Source organism: Struthio camelus, chromosome 1 (assembly GCF_040807025.1).
Source record: "Struthio camelus isolate bStrCam1 chromosome 1, bStrCam1.hap1, whole genome shotgun sequence".
Lineage (NCBI taxonomy): Eukaryota > Metazoa > Chordata > Aves > Struthioniformes > Struthionidae > Struthio > Struthio camelus.
This window is the reverse complement of record NC_090942.1, coordinates 139,274,253-139,292,467: the sequence shown is the minus strand read 5'-3', so window position 1 is coordinate 139,292,467 and position 18,215 is coordinate 139,274,253. Positions and strand designations below refer to the sequence as shown.

The 18,215-nt window shown below is 39.8% G+C and overlaps 1 protein-coding gene across 6 annotated transcripts in view; it reads right to left on the bottom strand.

The window, feature by feature from the left end:
* Positions 1 to 17,577, bottom strand: part of AP1S2 (adaptor related protein complex 1 subunit sigma 2) — a 32,389-nt gene extending 14,812 nt beyond the window's left edge. Inside the window, exons 1-5 of one of the 6 annotated variants that reach the window (XM_068919528.1) lie at positions 17,247 to 17,454; positions 15,696 to 15,874; positions 7,410 to 7,518; positions 6,659 to 6,796; positions 6,247 to 6,278 (exon numbers count right to left, since the gene is read on the bottom strand). In XM_068919528.1, coding sequence (XP_068775629.1) covers positions 6,258 to 6,278; positions 6,659 to 6,796; positions 7,410 to 7,518; positions 15,696 to 15,874 — 447 coding nt within the window. In that variant the 5' untranslated portion in view covers positions 17,247 to 17,454 and the 3' untranslated portion in view covers positions 6,247 to 6,257. Of the gene's footprint in view, positions 1 to 6,246; positions 6,279 to 6,658; positions 6,797 to 7,409; positions 7,519 to 15,695; positions 15,875 to 17,246 lie in introns of those variants that run through there. The other 5 variants (XR_011136346.1, XR_011136344.1, XR_011136347.1 and 2 more) reach the window with 5 other exon arrangements.
* Between the last annotated feature and the right edge of the window lie 638 nt (positions 17,578 to 18,215).

Sequence of the window (18,215 nt, the reverse complement as noted above, 5' to 3'; positions counted from 1 at the left end):
AGATCTACAAGGATTGCTTATGCCACTGAATAATCAATTTCATAGGCAGTTTTGTGAAGTGCATGCTGTTCATTAGTAGTTGAATTCACATCAGAGGCTGCACTGAATAGCTAGGAAGGACTGACTTGTACTATTCTGTCTTACTTATAATTGAAACATCCTAACGTTTCCATTCTCAAAATGGATTGAATGCCCATTTAACACTTATAAGGAGGATTCCTTCCTCGCATCTTTTTGACTCTTACGAAGGTCTAATCAGGTTCTAATTTTCTTAATAAAGTTTACTTGCATCCTACATGCATACATTCCAACTAAACAAGATCATTAAGAAAAGAGGTGAATATTAATGGAGATTGATTTACTAAAATGAGATTTCAAAGGTCTGCAAAAAAGCAGCTCAGGTGAATAGCAGACTGCTCTCTATTATTTTCAATTCCTAAAGTGAAGCATAGGTTAAGACCTGACAACGTGTTTCTGGAAAGACAACTGGACCTCTAAAGCGTTTAGAAATCACAGCCTGCAAAGCTATATGACACTGAAGTCTTAAGTGTTAAGACACATCCAGAAAAGCAATAAGCTTCACAAAGAACGTTAAGATACTGAACTGCACTTCTAGAAGAAGACTCAGTGACTCTGATACGGACCACTGAATACTTCAGTGATCAGAAAAAAAGCAGTTTGAGAATGGAGAGGGGTGGAGTATTTCATGACGACTTCCTGGATACTCAATACCACTTTTTACTGGATACTCAATACCACTTTGATAGAAGCCTTTGATATTAACAATTACAAGTCTGCCACTACTAAAATGACAACTAGTTGTCTTTAGAGGTTAGTTCAAAAGAGAAGTGATACTCCTAAGGTATTCTTCATTACGCATATTTTAAGTGCTTATTCTAAAGTGTAGCTGAATTTTAATTAGTTATTTAGGGAACTACGAAGACAGCTTCAAGAACACATTGACAGGTTTTATCAGTGAGTTTATAAACTTAGTTTTTAGATGACAGTGTGGCAAGGTTTGGAACTGATAAGAGTTAGGAAATACCACATTTACATAGTTCCACAGACTCAAAAACTTCTTAATTTTAGTATCGCCTTCCTTTGTATCCTGTGAACGCTGCATTTAAAAAACAGTTTAGCTTTCAGGACAGCAATAATCGTTAGTATAACTGAACAACAAATAACCTAATTTACCTAAGACAAAGTGCAAAAAAATTCTCCCAAAGTGAAGGTTATTATATATGCAATCTTATATAGCACCACTGTAGTCAAGCATGGCAGGGAACACGTTTTTCTACCATAACGTATTCAAGGTTTTCTTCATTCAAAAAAATAACGGCTGTCTGTTCAGCTGATGTGTGAAAATGAACACGCAAGCAACTGACCTCTTTGCTTAGTCCTAAAATGCTTTATCTTGGTTTTAGGTATTATATCTTGTGAAAAACTACGCTAGTCTTTACGAACAAGCAAGGCAACATATTATTCCACAGACTACAAACAAATCTACCTCTCGAGTGCCAAGTGTCTCACGAACAGCCATTTCCACATATAGATGCATTTCCTCACCTACTACTCAAAAAGCATTTTAAACAGCACGAGCAAGAAAACATGCATTACCTCAAAGGGAAAGTAAATATGTTGAATTCACATTCCCAATTTGACTTAATTATTGTGTTTATTTATAGGCTTGTCTATGACACTTGTCACAATATTAGAATGTCTCATGGACAAGCACACTTTGTAAGAGCTATCACATAAAATCAGGAACAGACTTATTTGAGGTGGTAGGTTCTTAATCAGTGTCTCAAATCAACGCCAAAAACATAAGCCGACTTCTTCCTTTTGCTCAAAGTACCAAAGTCAAAACCGTTACTATAACTGGGCAAGGTATACACTTCATATTTAAACCAAAAAGCAGGCAATTGAACTGCACTACCATCTCTTCTCTGCCACATATCCAACATCCTTCTGGGACTGAAGCCTGAACATGTTTTCAAGGATGCCAGCTACCAAAATACTATTACAACTTACTGCGCTTCCCAAGAACCGTAAGAGATTCCCAGTCAACACAGACCTCAAGTATTTCCTAATCCTTAAATAATTAACTAATTGCATAATCCCCTCCTTCCCTACCCCCATACACAGTAACTCTTTCTCTCCACAAATATCTCCTAAAATGTTATTACAGACCATTATCTGTTCATAAAATCAAAAACATACATGCCTTAAGAACTGCAGTCTAAAGCTGCTCAACTACTTACAACGTTGACTGCAGTAGAAGTTATACGCGAAGAACGTATCACAATCAAGGCACTCAGCTCTTCATTTTGTAAAGATATCATTATTCATTCTTCTTCCACGTCAAAAGGAATACAGGTACCGCCAAGGCGGAGAATGTCACCGCCAACTTAGGAAGGCAGTCTATTTCAGGAGACTATACTTAAGAGCTAACACTAAGTAAAAGTCTGAATGAATTACATTAATTATGGTAAGTTTCTCAGGAGATTAATAAGAAACAGCTGCCTACAAAGGCTGTTTCCTAAACCAGACAAAAAACCTTTATGCTCCCACCCACTGTAGGTTTAAATATCAGAATTTTATTTCATAACTGCCAATACTAAAATTTCTCTATTTTGTCATAACCCAATGATAATCTGATGCCATCTCCCCACTATTATTGAGTGTCTACAGTTTTCGGTTAGCACATCTCCAAAAGCAAAATTTTCATGACATATATAGGTAATTCACTAAATCTTCATTTCTTGTCCAAGAAAATGTTTGTTCTAACATTAAAAGCTTAAACCTATATAGCATCCCTAGACAATTAACCATGTCAGTTGGCATTAAGGATTTAAGCACCTTTCTGGATATAAGATGAGGTAGAGGCTTTGAGGGCCTGAAATAGCTAAGGAAATAAGATTGATGGATAGCATATCTATTGTTCTTCATGCAGAAGGATGAGTAGGTACCAAATGAAGTCAAACTGCAAGAGCATAAGAAAATATATTCATATAGCTTTTATATTTTTGATTATACTAAAATATTGATAGAAACATGCAACCATGATAGATCCATCAGCCTTACTATTGGGATTTATTTTAGAAAAAATAGAATTGATTTAAAATATTTTAGGTGTTCTGCACCTACTGAAAGAATACATATACGCCGTCTAAACGAATAACGGCGGACAAAATGGGGATCATTTCTGAAATGCATGCTGTGTAATTTTTATAAAAGCAAGCAACAAGTTTTCACTAGAAGCCAGTGTTTAGGAAAACTTGCTCCTATTTCAAATCAACATCAAGAGATAGCAAGTCTGTTTAGTTTAGCGTTCAAAAGTTTTATACAACTGCCACTTATACACGTAAGAATTGTTAATAGCTATATTTAACTTTACTGTCTTAGCATGGGGAAGGACCACGAGCTCCCATAAGCAGCATATAGTCGCTCTTGGACCAAATATGAACACAACAAATATTAAACTTCTATTTAAGTGGGGGGGAAAAAAAAAGATCCTTTCTTTTCCATGAAACATACTGTGGTGCTACAGTTCCATGCATTGAAAAAAACGTCATGAAGTTGTGCACTTCATTATGTTTCAGGTACTGCCCAGATGTATGTTATGCAACAACATCCTGCATCTGCCAACTCTGTTCTCTCAGGATAAGAATTGAGATGTTCTCACAAGCAACACATCACCTTTTCAGAAGTCTACATCTTTGCAACTACTAGACAAGTATTTAAAGTTTCTACAGTAAAACAGGTATAAAGCTACAAAACAAGACACTAAACAGCACTGTTGATTTTAACAGAAGTATTTCCAGCAATAGATTTATAACGAAGCATGGAAGCAGCATCGGAATAATTAGTTTTACTGCCATTCATATGATACTGCCAGAACTGATAACTGGCTAATGGTAAGCTATCAGATGGTATTAAATGGGGGGAAGAGAATGAATGTGTAAACTAAGCTACTGAAGAGCTAATAAGAAACTGAAGGGTGAAAAAGGACTCAAAATAGCACGATGTTTCACTCACATAGACCCTAGCAGTTAGTATTAATAAGTGGACTACACAGCACCAACACTGAAGTAGGTGCTCAGAAACAGAAGCACATCCTGAAAAAATGCCTCAGAGGACACGAGTGGGCAAGACTATTAAGAACCAGTTCACTATTCAGCAATTTATGCTTCTGCATGTTTTCTTGAAAAATTCATCCAAATAACCTTTTAATGTATTTGTGATAATTTTGCTTTGTGTAAATATAGCTTTTAATCTTTAAAGGGGCTCTGTACATTAATGCATCTACCATTAACTAATAATGTAGTGTATTCAAGATTGACTGATAATTTTGGAACGAGGCAAGATGAGGGCCAAAAAGTCCTTTTCTTGAACATAATTAGAACATGACATGGCCAAAAACAAATACACCAGAAGTGTTTTGCATTTGGAATCAAAACACATTTTATTCCAGCAGGTTTCTTTGAGGTATTCTGGGAAGCAGAAATTAGTCAAAAGTATAAAAAAAAAAAAAGTATCTGGTTGTGACAAACTTAGTTTAACAACCTTCTTCACCAGACTCAATATGCACATAGCAACAAACACACACACCAATAGAAAAACCCCGCATAACTGCAGAAAGAGATAAAAAACTCAAAAATCTCAGGTCATATTCAAATAAGGCTTCTAAATAAACTAATAAACAGATGTATGCAGTAGTTTTATATGTGACTTGAGAAAGAAAAAAACAATTAGTTTACTAAAAAATCAGATATCGGACTACAGTGGAGCCATGATAGACTACATATCATACATTACATATGTATACATATCATACGTAATACATTACATATGTTACATAGCAATTTAATCAGAAAAAAGTTAACAAACTCTGACAAAACATCAATAGAATTTCCAAGGGATGGGAAAAGTAAGGCTGCATGATCTCAGAAGTGAAACACATCAGAGTGAAGGTATCAGGGCCTCGGGAAACGTTTACCACTGAAAGAGTAATACTTCCTCTTGTATACACATTCTTAAGTTGAAAATATAACTAAGAGTAAAAAGAGGATGCTAGTTATTTGGGCTGAAATATCAGTAATTACTTCCTAGTGATAAGAGTGCACTTTGCTTTAGGAGAGCCCTAAGAAAATGGTGAAAATAAAATTCAAAAATAAGACAAAATACTGCAATTCTATTTATATACATATGTATATGTATAAAATTAACTATGCATTTGCAGGAGACAGACTAGAATAGGTTACTTTGTTGTTACATCTGTTTTCACAGAAAGACCAGGAAAGGATTTTAATAGCAAGTAAAGGGATTGTTTGTTTGTTTGGAAACTGTAACAAGGCTTCTAGTTAAGATGATCCTTTTCCAGAGTAAAGAAGGGAGTGAGAGAAATTGCCTCAGAACACACGTGGTAAATAAACACGTACATTTGCTTCCTAGAACAATAAGGATATCAAATCTGCGTGTACTGGCTAACCCTATTCATGACACTAGCTAGTCGTTGACAAACAAGTACTGTGACATGTTATGGATTTTCTGGTACACCAAAAGGATTACAAAACACAACCAGAAGAGTAAAAAACATGAGGTGTCTCCCCATCCTATTAATAACACCACATTCAACAAAAAGTACCATCAGCTGGAACACAGAACGCTCGTATGAGAATTTAGCAATTAACTCACAGAACAAAACAACAAACTGAAGGTTTATCAGGAAAAAAAATGAACAGCTTACATTTACATAGAATCTTATCAGCGAACTTCCGTGCATTTTAAAACTGTTAAGGTTCAACATCCCTGTTAAACCGTATGTTTCACAGATTCGCACACAGGACTGATTATTTCCTCAGCATCATACCAGAATTTTGTGAACTTTATTTACTCGTTCAAGAGACTTAATGATACTCTTAAGACTACAGACAGTAAGTACAGATAAAAACACTAGACAGATGGACAAACAAGAGGGGAAATATTATTAAATTTTCTTATAATACTGAGCCCCTCCCCATCAAGTATTTTCCAAAGGGGGGGAAAAAAAAGATATAATCTGTATTTCTTTCTCCAAAGCTAGTAATGAACAGCAAAAGCATTCAAAGACTGAACGTTTTTATACTTCATTCCGTATGTTTCGGTGGCTCTACTGCTACTGCTTTGTCAGCTTAAAGATAGAAACGTGCCCGAGTAAACTACCTATAGCAGAAGGACAGAAGGTCTTTAGAATAAGAACGATACCTGAACGAGTCTCAAAGAAGAGAGTCTAGCTTCTGGATTTCAGCAATGAAACAGTAAAGAAGTGAACATGCATCAGGTATGACAAAAAAAACTAATGGTTGATTAAATTAAAAAAAATAGAAAACAGACACGAACAAAATTAATTTAAAGCAGAATGAGCTATAACTACCTAGGTATAAAGCATCAAACAGGCATTTGCGCTTCTAGCAAAACAAAGATCACAGTAGTTTTCATACACAAATGACACACAAGATGAAAAGAAGCAGCAGTATTGCACAATTAGGAGAACTAACTAGAGACTACATGCTACGCATGCTAAAAATCACTTTCTACAAGCTTAGAAAAGCAGGAGCTTTCTCTAATCACAGCAGAGCATGCTGATGCATTGGCCAGAGAAGTTCAATTTGCTTACCTCCTGTAAAAGATCTGCCTGTTCAATAGCTTTGAGAACATTTTTCTTGGAAGTCTCCTGAACTTCCCCTCCCAAAAGGAACTCATCCAGAATGAAATAGGCTTTTTCAAAATTGAAGATGATATCAAGTTCACATACCTGAAAAGAACATCAAGCATTACTGTAATCAGGGCTGATAACACCTACTGACCTGTCCTCTTACAAAACTTAACTTCTTCTCAGCTTCACCAAATTAAAATGTTAGCCTTAGGCTACACCCCTTCGAGAAGTGGGGCAACACAAATCAGTCATTTGAGACCAAAATAAATGAAAAGTGTCTTTTTTGCTCTAGTTAAAAACAACTATAGCAGCCTCTTTCTTTGAAAAGCGTTTCCATAGCCAAAAAAAGTTTAACTTATAATTTTCTATCTTACGTGGCTGTTCATAAGGCACAAGAACACCCCAGTAAGTGTTCTCTTCTTGCTTGCTTTATCCAAAGTGCATTTATCTAACTCCATACAGTCTAAGAGAAATTTTACAACATCATATTCTCAATTTTTTATTCATTCTGTGCTTGTCCTAGTCAAAGGCCGCAGAAGGATTGACAGTTACAGTCAATTATCAGTTTAGTCTGACCAAACATGAAATTTGTTAGATAAATCTTTTCAAAAGCTAGTTGATCGTTGTTTTATGCCACTGCACTTTTTAAAAAGTGACACAGTATAGTACACACTATGAATCTGTAAAAAATTACCCGAGAACACAAACTCACACTGCCAAAATACTTGTCAAGAAGTTCCACGTAGCGATGAATTATTTCCAGAGTTATTAGTTCATTGTCCTGATCTTCAATAGCACAGCAGAAATAAAGGCTTGCATATCTGTAATAACAAAATAATCTTTACATTAGCATAAGAACATGAGCAAAATGAACATATCTGAAAGGTGTTAAGTTCTCAGCAGGCCTTCATACTGAAGTCTACCACCATACTGTTATTTATACAGGGCCACACAAGTTCTACCAGGAGACGGCTAAGAGATCAGCAGTCATACACATGCAAAAAAGGAATCTGCTTCCTTGAGTCAAGCAAGACCTCAGTCTTTATCATCCTTTAACTGATGAGATTAAATTAGCCTCAGATACAGCTGGAAAAAATATATATTTTTAATATTTTAGCCTCCTGTCAAAGTTTTGAGGCAAGATGTTTCTTCTATTATCTCTAACATCCAAGGCCTGGGCTACTAACCAACAGATTACATCCTTAAATTTGTAACACACAAGCCACACATATGGATACCAACAACCACTGAAAATGTGCTAACTAGGACAGGTAAAATGATCTAGCAATTTAAGATACATCAAGTTGTATAATCCCTAGAGTTCAGGGACTGGTCTGTAGAGAGCTTTAAAAAAAAATCACCAAATAAGAAAACACTAACAAATGTTGTATGTCCCAAGTGCTATTAAGTCAACAACTCATTCACCAGCAACTGCTCTGATACCAGGCTAAGGAGAGGCCATCTGCAAGACACTACCAATCCACTTCCATACAGCAGACAGAAAATTCTTCACCTCAGATATGATCTTGAACTCCACTCTTAACAAAAAGACCCCTGCATGAATTCCCCTCCATACACTTAACTTTGTGTTTTTAAAAAAAAGCTAATGCAAAAAGGAAACAGGAAAGCTGAAAAATCCATTCAGTCTTATCTAAGAAAGTGCCAAAATGATATGCCATGCAGATACACATGGCAGAAATGACATCTCAAATAACACTTGTTGCAATTGGTAACTTAGGTGAACCAAGAACAGCTTCTGTTTTGCTTGTTTAAAGAGAGTAACAGGCAATATTAAGCATTCCTCGAGCAGCCAACCCTATTGAAAAAGTCATTCAGATGTGAATGCCAAGTTTATAAGATGCATATTCTTTTCCCATAAACAGAAATGCACACACCTTTTAAATATTACATAGGAATTTTATCAGCTGGGACATAGTAAGTACCAGAAGAAATTCTCAGAGTTTTTGGCTGGAAGAAGTCATGCAACAAGTTTTTGTTTTGTACTATGGAAAAAATGTGAAATTATATGAATATCAATAATACCATACAGGTGACTTACACCTACGTCTCTTGCTATAAGCAAGCATTTTAATAAGGGGGGGATTTTGGCCAATTAAACCTCATGCCTCTCTCCTTCAGGATATCTTTGAGTTTCCCTGGTTCAGGGATGTTGGTAGCATCACCTCAAACTAAGCCTATCCTTAAAAAGCCCCCACTCCCACAAAGAGCGTATGTTAAGTATTTTCTTACTGGCACTTGCAACAAACTACCATTTGCCTTGTCTACCTTTAGAAAAAACACACCATCTTGCTTTCTTGTGTTATTTCCTATAAAAGTCTTCTCAACACTCTAGCATAGGCATAGTCAAAGACATCTTCAGCTAAATATCTTGGGGCTATAAAAGAACAGATTACTCCTGTCATTCAAATAACAGTATGTACTCTGTCAATTTCAAATCAAACTTCACCCTAGCTCTTAACCTCAAGAATATAATGGGACTATTGCTCTTAAGCCAGATGTGCTGTAAATATCCCTATCTCGGTACTCATAGAGGAAAGTTTCTATCCAATTTCTGTCCAAATTTGTTTCCCACTTTGTAAGACAGCATCATTTATGATTTGCAAGACCCATTCCCACTCAGGCATAATTGAGTCAAAGTGATAACGGCTTAACCATGCACAAATGATCAGAATCACTTTTATCCAGAAGTTTAAGCCTTCTGCTATAAAAAAAGTTATTGCCTCTAATTTCTTTCCATCCTGCCACAAAACCTGACTTCAGACAGTGAGTGATACATCTCCCTCCAATGAGGCTCTTATATATTTAATTTAATATTTAAAATTCCCTTGTTCTTTTTTTACTTCGCCACTGTGACTTGTTAACTCATCCTAAGTCCCATCTGAGCAGTTTTCTGATTTTACAGTTGCTTTTGTCCCTAACTTTAATACTTCAAGGATATTTACAGTCATTGTAGTAGCTTGCAAGATGCAAGAAAATCACCTCTGTATAAGGTGTTTTTAGACAAAGTTCTTTAAAAAAAAAAAAAAAAAGTATTGGAAAGTGATACTCTACAGAAAAATTAGCTTTTCAAACCTAATGAAAAATTTCTAAATCAAACTCCATGTTAGCTTTAGGACATTAGTTGATGCATACTCTAATTATTAGCACCTATTTAAATAAAACTCTTTCCATATTCAGATGGGCAGCAACGATTGCAGTGAAATATAGTCAAACAGCTCCCTTCCACTGCTTAGACACAAGTTGAATCCTGTAACAGTGGACTTTATCAAATCAAATTTGACTCAAATATTTGAAATTTTTTTCCACATAGGACAGTCCTTTTGTGTTTCTCTATTACTTAAAAGTTTCTTTGATACACAAAACTGCTTTATTGAGGTAGAAAAAACAAAAAAACAAAGGAGATAGAAACTTTACTTAACAGAGAACACTTTGCAGGAAACTAGTCTGCTCTCAACGTCATCATTTAAAAGAAAACGTAATGTATTTTTGAAAGACTTTATTTAGCAGCTATTGAGTAGAGTACACTTTCAAGCTCTGCCAACTGCAGTTTCAGAGAAAAGACTACTGAGAAACAAAGCAACCTGGTGGACATCTTAATACAAAATGAAGGCCTGGGTAGCTATTATTATATGCTGAAAACATTTTTCAAGTTTTCTCAAGCAGGAGCCATGACTAATGGAAGATGGCCCAACAAAAGAAAACAAACTCAGATCCAATATGCCTATTCTGCAAATAAGGGAAGAGTATACACAAGTCAGTCGTAACTGCAAAGGGCGTGTGAATACTGCAGACAAAGATATATATTTGTTAACACAAATTCTCAAAGGTAATAGTTTGTTGGGGTTTTTTCCCCCCACTTCTCTCCAGGCAAGGGCTCAGAAAAAAAATGTGTCGATATACATTCTGGAGTAGATAAACTAGAGATTTTGTCAAGTCCAGAAGCTTACATGAAGAGTGCCTACACAGAAATGAGTAGATTTCTGTACTCAGGCTGAAAAAGTTTCTGCTCTGCAGAAGTGTTATTTCTTCCAAACTAGCCTAAGAGAACACTGGCCCTCAGACGCACCCAATGAAAAGCCAAATCCTCATAATAAAATACGCCACCCCACACTGAAAAGCAACTGTGGCCCATTCAGTAAGGAACATTCTGCCCTTTTTAATCTTACTGCAATTTATTGTCATCATTATTAGCAGAATCCTCAGTCATAAGTCAGCTGCTCACGCTCACTTAGGGAAATATTTTATGATAACCATCCTACCCTTGTCAGAAAGGGGACCTCAAAAAGTTTAAAAAAAAAAAAAAAGTAGGGGAAATCACCCGAACTAAGAGTGTAATACGGTCAAAAGAGCAGAAAATCAACACAGGAGACAAATACTTACACAAATTTCTACCTTTACGTAGCTCACTTCATGGTTTTCTTGTTAGAAGGAAACAAGCCTTCCTACAGCAGTCACACTAATTCAGTAGTGGGAAGTTTCCCATTTGGTGGGCAATGTTTTAACCACCAAAATTCTCTTTCACTACTTAGCTCACAGTCAGATTCCGTCATTCTGCTATGGGGTACAACGGTCACTATGGGCAGAGCGTAACTTGTCAAGACCTACTGATTCAGCGGCGTTCTCCTACCAGATGAGAGGACACCGCTTGAAGTCATCCCTGGAAACATCACCAGGTAAAGCTGCAAACCATATCACTGTCAGCATCTAAGCAGGTTTGCATGTAAATTCTAACTGCAGAAATTTAAAGCCTACGGAGTTTAGCAAGAGCAGAGCTGAACTGAAAATGGCAACAAAGCTGCCTTTAAGCAGCAGGCAGGTGCTTAAGAGAGCTCAAGAATCTGGGGTTTGGTGATAGTTTGCCATCTTTGACCCAGTGACAGCTATGCCCAGCAAGACTTTTCCTCCTTTAGTAAAGAAACATGTATGTTCTCTGAAGCATGAAGTTTTGAGACTCCAGGACAGGCATATCAGTCACTATTCATTTAAAGACACAGAAATCATTAATAGTAATAACTACACCCAGACAGGCATTTCTTTCACAGTTTCTAATTTCAAACCTTAATTTCTAGAACTATTGGGCTTTTAAACAAAAGCTGTGTAATCTTCTGTAAGAGGAAGCTTCTTTTTATTGATCCTGAGGTCCTCCAAATGATATCAGAACTAGAATATTCTACAAAGACAGGCTGATCACGTTAAAATAACCACATCGAAGCAACTAGTTCAGTATAATATTTGAATTCAGTCAGTCGTACAGAGCTTCCTACTTGCTGTACCATTTTTAACAGATGCAGTTGGCAGTAAAGAAATATATAAGGAAATACACTGATTATATCAATTGCTGGGCACATATCATTAGAGAGTTAACATTACCGTACCATGGCATCGATGTACTTTGAGCTAGAGATGTGCACTGTTTGCACAATGGACCTTTTGGAGGGATAGAGGGAAGTGGGGTGCTAACAGTAAAAAATATCGTTTTACAACTTAAGTTTCTTCAAGGTTTTAAAGTAACCTACAATTAAGGTTATTTTACGTTAAAGTAACTGATGATTGCCACAACATTAAGAGCAGCACAAGTTGTAACAATTTTAAAGTACTGCATATGCAGTTATGTACTGCAGTATAAAAAGAAGAATCCTTGATTGAGTTACAAGTCAACAATAACTAAGTCCCATGATCTCAGTTTATCAAATGCTAACGAAGTAAATTTATGTAAAAAGCAGTTATTTCTAATTTCGACTGCAATACGTCACGCAACAAAAATAACTAACATCACAAGTTAAAGCAGTGAATAGCTGAGTGAACCTCACAAAAAAAAATATATATATATTGTTTCCCTCCTTCGCTTGCCCCCAAAGTTTCAGATTTACTGAAGAATAAGATGAGAAGCGGCAAATATTGAAATTTTTTTTTTAAACATTTGACACCAATTCTTCTGCCACAAGGGGAAAGCTGCAAGAACTTTGACCCCACATGCTCCAATATTACTACCAGTTAGAAGATAACAATATGTGAAGAGTGATCATCTGACTGCATTTGTTAAGTTTCCAATCTGCCATCTGCAGATGACTCCCTCCATATTGTAATAAAGTACAATTGTTGCTGGCATCCTAGATTTGATTTTTTTTCCCCAACAAAAAAAAAAAAAGCTCTACTTGTCTCCTGAAGTAACAAGTTCACGCCCTTTCTTCAATCTTCAGGTGTCCACTAACCTGAACAACTCTCTTCCAAACCTCTGACAGAATATATCCATCCTAATTTACGAGCCATGTCAAACGCAGGGCCACCTTTCCACCTGTTTTTTGTAGCTACAAAAAAGTAACTAGGAGAGCAACAATAACTGACCCAATTTTGCAACCGTGACTGCAATCACCTCAATGCTGCATGTATGAAACTTAAGAAAATAAAAAGAAAGTATTCATAAAAATTCAGATGGATCTTAAAGACATTTTGTTCTATCTTCTTGAACTTTCATTCAGAAAGTGTCCTATACAAATGATAAGGACGAAACGCTACAGAGCTATGGAGGCTAATCAAATATTCCAGTTTTCTTGAAAAATGTGAAATATCAGAAGGCAGCTGAAGCTATTGGCTTGTCAATTTTGCACCTGAGTTGGTTTTGCTGCAAAGAGGTAAAATCAGTAAAGAGCCTAGACTATATTTCTAATATGGCTAACCAGTCTTTGAGTTGGACAACTCTAATACCTGAAACTTTGGCCGTTAAGGGATTCTAAAAACAAGTAGTAAAGCACGGCACATCAATTTCAGCAATTCAAGATCTGCAAGAGCAATATGCATACGCTTTTAGAGTTAATGTAAAAAAATATATACACCAGGAGGTTCAGACCTTTATTAAAAATAGATCAGATGTGAACACATCTTAGTAGATATGCTTCAGGAGCTTTTTGCCCATGAGCAAGCGGGAGCATCTTCTGCAATTTCATAAACCAGACGCAAATCACAAATCAAAGTTTTTACAGATGTCATCTCTCTCTTTTGGTCATCAACCCTTCAGAAACTACTGGACTCTAATTGTCAAGGTTGTCTTCTTGTGATTATCTTCTTGAGCTAATACATCTCCCTTTTCAAAGAGGTTATGCTAGCTGGTACTCATCAACTTTAATTAAGGTAAGATGACTGAAAAAATCTTTCCTGTAAACCTGGAAGTAGCTATTCTTATCAAGTCACAGGAATTTAAATTCACTATCACTTCTTGCACCCAATCCTTCTAGTGCAATTTTAGCCTAATGAAACTTGCCTACAAAAGCAAAATAAGAAATTTTGAGAAATTAATTACCTTGATACAAGCTTATTTTAAGCAAAGATTTTTATAGGCTAACTGCACCACAGTGGCTCACAAACAGTGAAATACCCTACTGCATTCAGCTGTGCACATCAGCAGTCTAACAGATGGAGTGTAGTCCACATCCAGTGGTCTACACACATCTACCTGCCAACTTTGTTCTCCTTGACCACAGGCCCCACAACATCCTACTGAGATATACGAACACCACAGCTTTGAGCATCTTGAACACCCATATCTGAATTTCCACCTAGTTCACTCGGCATAAAAGGGCATGACAGGAAACAGTTAACAGCAGTAAACAGACAAAGGGGGAGGACAGCTGTGTGGACCCAACTCACCACCAGAACAGCTACTCTTCTGCAGTGCTGGGTAAGGAGGGGAACACACTGGCCTATTCATGGCTATTTTTTCTTATCTAGTCCCATAAAAGTCTAGCTGAAAGAGCACTTGCATACATCATCACTTAAGGGAGCACAAAGAACATTTAAGCAAGCTTGTCTACATGTACGCACAGTAAGTTTTTGTGAGGAAATCAATAGCCAGAATAAAACTGTGCATGCTTTCTTTAAGCATGACCTTATGCACTATTACTCCTCCTTCCCTATGGATGCTTCCTTATTCTTACAAGCTTAAGAGAACTATACCCATCAGTTACATTGGTAACACTCATGTGCATGATGCTACATGCACTGATATATATATTTATATATATATATATATCTCTATCTCTATCAGATCAAGATCTAAGGGTCTAATTCTTGGAGAATAGTTACTAGCTCTTAATTTCAAGTCCAATTCTCTTTCTCTTCCCTTCAGAGAGAAGAGAGCAATATTGTACACACAGAAATTATTTACTATCTCAAAGAGAAATAAAAATGTGTAAACCTTTTAAATTTTATACATAACCAGGGAAGGGAGTTAACTCAAGGTTTCATACATCAGCTTTAGATGGAAGAGATCCATCCTAGCAAATCAGGACGAGAATAACAGTTATTTGTGCAGAAAAGTATTTTCACACGCCTACTTTGCATTACATTCTAAAAGGTCAGCATAAAGCAAAAAAGTTGTAGCCACATACCCTTAGAAAAGTTAGCAATAAGTGAGAAATGAAGCTATTGCCAAAGAAAAGTATACAGTACTTTCACCAAAAGAAAGTTAAGCATGATTTCTCAAGTTAGGAGATACTCCTTTTGTATTCATAGCAAAGAAAATCTATTTACTCAGAAATAAAAGAGTAACATTCTTACTTCTTTGAGCCTTTAAAAGTAAGTTTCAATTTGCAGCTGATTTATGAAGTCACTGTCTGAGGTAAATGTTTATAAAATTTAGTTTTTCTTTATTAGCTATTAAATCATGCATGCTTCATATTTGTACGCGTTTATTTTCTGTGGGCATCTAAGCAGAGAACACGAACCACTCCTTATTAAAGTAGAAGGAAATCTCATCCCTTTTCTTCAGTACATTTTCTAAATGCATGAGTGATTTTCCGCACATGAATGATTCCTACTTGGTTATCAAATTAGATTCAAGGAAAAACCCTCAGAACCTATACTTCTCCATAACCAGTGGGGGGCAGGGAAGGAATGGGGAAATCAACCTTTACTATTTTCTTGCTACTTATTACATTGTTCGTGATGTATGGCAATTATGAGGTTAGTGAGACAGAACAACCTTTTGTAGACAATCTTCAGGTCTCTCCACTCCAGGAAGCTGCACATTTTCGGTTTGCGGGCTAATACTGTTTGAACAAGTTCCCTTGTGATTTTCTTCTTTTCTTTGTCAGATAATGGAACATACCACTTTTGAAGTCTCAGTTTCCCCTGACGACTAAAAAGCAACATAAACTGCATCTGTTGAATTGGAAGCAGAAAAAAAGAAAGAAAGGATTAATCTCAGTCTCTTAGTTGTATAAAGATTTGTATGAGGAGAACCAAATAGGAAGCAAGATAAGGCATCCAAAGCCGCAACCACACTAAATATTTCTTAAGCAGTAGCAGATGCTACATGAGATTTGGAAATACAAATAATATAATATTCAACTAAACAAGGTTAGTCACAGCCAAGATGGAAGAAGGCATACACAAGTTTCAGAAACAGATCTCGGAGACACCGGACAGTGAATAAACCAAAATTTCAGATAAACCATGTCCAGCAGTGATATAGTTGTATTTGCACTTACTACAGACAAGGATAAAAAACAGCATAGCCGTCTCCCGAAACACCCAAACTCGTTTTCCACTGACCGGATTATAGCCTTACAACAGGAGCAATTTGCACTTAAGATCTTTCCGAAAAACCTCAGAATACTTTAAGAGGCATTAAACCTCCCAATGGAGAGTCCTACGGCACAGAAAAGCCTTGCCTCCTCTTGCATTACACAAAAGGAGTAGACATTAAGTGCTGTGCCTGCAGTCCTACCCTCCAGGTCTCGCTTCCTCTAAAGGAGTGATGTTGCAATTACATTTTAAGAGGAACTTGCCGGCTGTGTTTTCCAGCAGCTGTAACATTAAAGGAAACAGCCTTTTTTCCTTCCACCCTTTCTGCTCAAAGTTGTACAGTGCTGAGGAAGTTTCCCAGGCAATCAGCCAGGCGTGAAATACCACGAGAAAGCCCAGCCTCGCCCCGGGTGACAAGTTCCAGCAGCGCCAGCACAGACAAGGGGCAGCAGAGGCAGCCCCGAAGCCCAGCGGTGCCGGGGGGTCCCTCCGCGCGGGCCGCCCCCCCACACACACACTCCGGCCGGCACCGGCGCCACGTCCCCCCGCCGCGCCCGCCTGTCTTCAGGGGGACCCTCGCGGCTCCCGCCGTCCCCGAGCAGCCGCCGCGGCTCCTCCCCAGCCGCCAACGGTCGCGGGCGACACCAGCTCCCGTCGCCTCGCCGCGGAGACGAGGGGCGGCTACAGAGGTGCGGGCCCGCGCCGACCCGCTCTCCCCTCCCTGGGCCGGGCGGGGGGCGACGGCCGTAGGCAGCTCCGCCCGTCCCAGTCCGGGGTGCGGGGAGCGCTGCCGCCGCGGTGTGTGCGGGGAGCGGCCGCCCCGTTCCTCAGCCGTTAACGGCTTCTCCCTGGGGCAGCGCGGGGAGGGGGGGGGGGCGTCCCACAACTGGGGGCGCGGGGGAACACCTGCCCCCCCCCCCCGCCCCGTCCTGTCGCAGCCCGCAGGCAGGCTCCGCGCCCCGGCGCGGTGGGGGAGGCGAGTCCGTCCCCGCGCGGCGGTGCTCACCGTGCCCCGGGAGGGGGGGAGAGGAAGGACGAGGAGGAGGAGGAGGACGCGGCACCGCTACGGCGGTGGCTGGTGCTGCCGCCACGGCTGCCGAGCGGGACTGAGGGGAGGGGAGGGCAGATACCGCCGGCTCGAGCCCGGCGCGCGCGCGCGAGAGAGAGAGAGAGAGAGAGAAAGAGAGACTCAACGGCTACCCCCGCCCCGACCTGCCCGAGTGGGGAGGGGGGAAGGGGCGGGGCCGGGCCGGGCCGGGCTGACGGACGCCGCTCCCGGGCGGGGAACGGAGTGGGCGGGGCCAGAAGGCGCCGCCGGTTTTTCCCTCCTTTCCCCCCGCCTCCCCCGCAAACCAAACTTTATTAGCTCGCCGGCTGGCGGGAGGGGCAAGGGGAACCTGCGAGCTCAGCGCAGGCGCGGTGCAGGCACGGGTGGGGGAACGGCGGGGAGCCCGCCGCCACCCAATCGGGGAGCTCAGCGCCCGGTGATGGCCAATGAAAGGGAGGGAGAGGGCGGGGAGGGAGGAGCTGGCGCTGGTAGTGGGAGGAGCTAGGGCAAGGAAGGTGGGGTTAAAGAACTTAATCCGCGTGGCCCAAATTAGGATAGGGCAATGGCCCGCGCGGCAACAGCCAACCAGGAAGCGCAATGCAGATAGCGGTTCGCAAGCAGCCAATGAGCCGGCCAGGCACGGAGCTGGGGAAATGACATCAGTCAATCAGGAGCCCGGAGATAGAGGCTCCTCCTTCGCCCTCCCCATCCCCGAAGCCGAGAGGGGGGCGGGGGGAAAGGTGCCCGCCCGCCCGCGCGTGCGCGGCGCGGTGTTTCTTTCTAGCACGTGCGGGCCCCGCGTGGGGAGGAGAGTGGGGTGGGGGGAGGCGCGCGGGGCGGGGCGGGCGCTGGGGGGCGCTGTTGCGGGGCGAGGCGGGTGCCGCGGGCGGCCGTTAGGGGCGTGCGCGGGGGCGGTTTCCCCTGAGG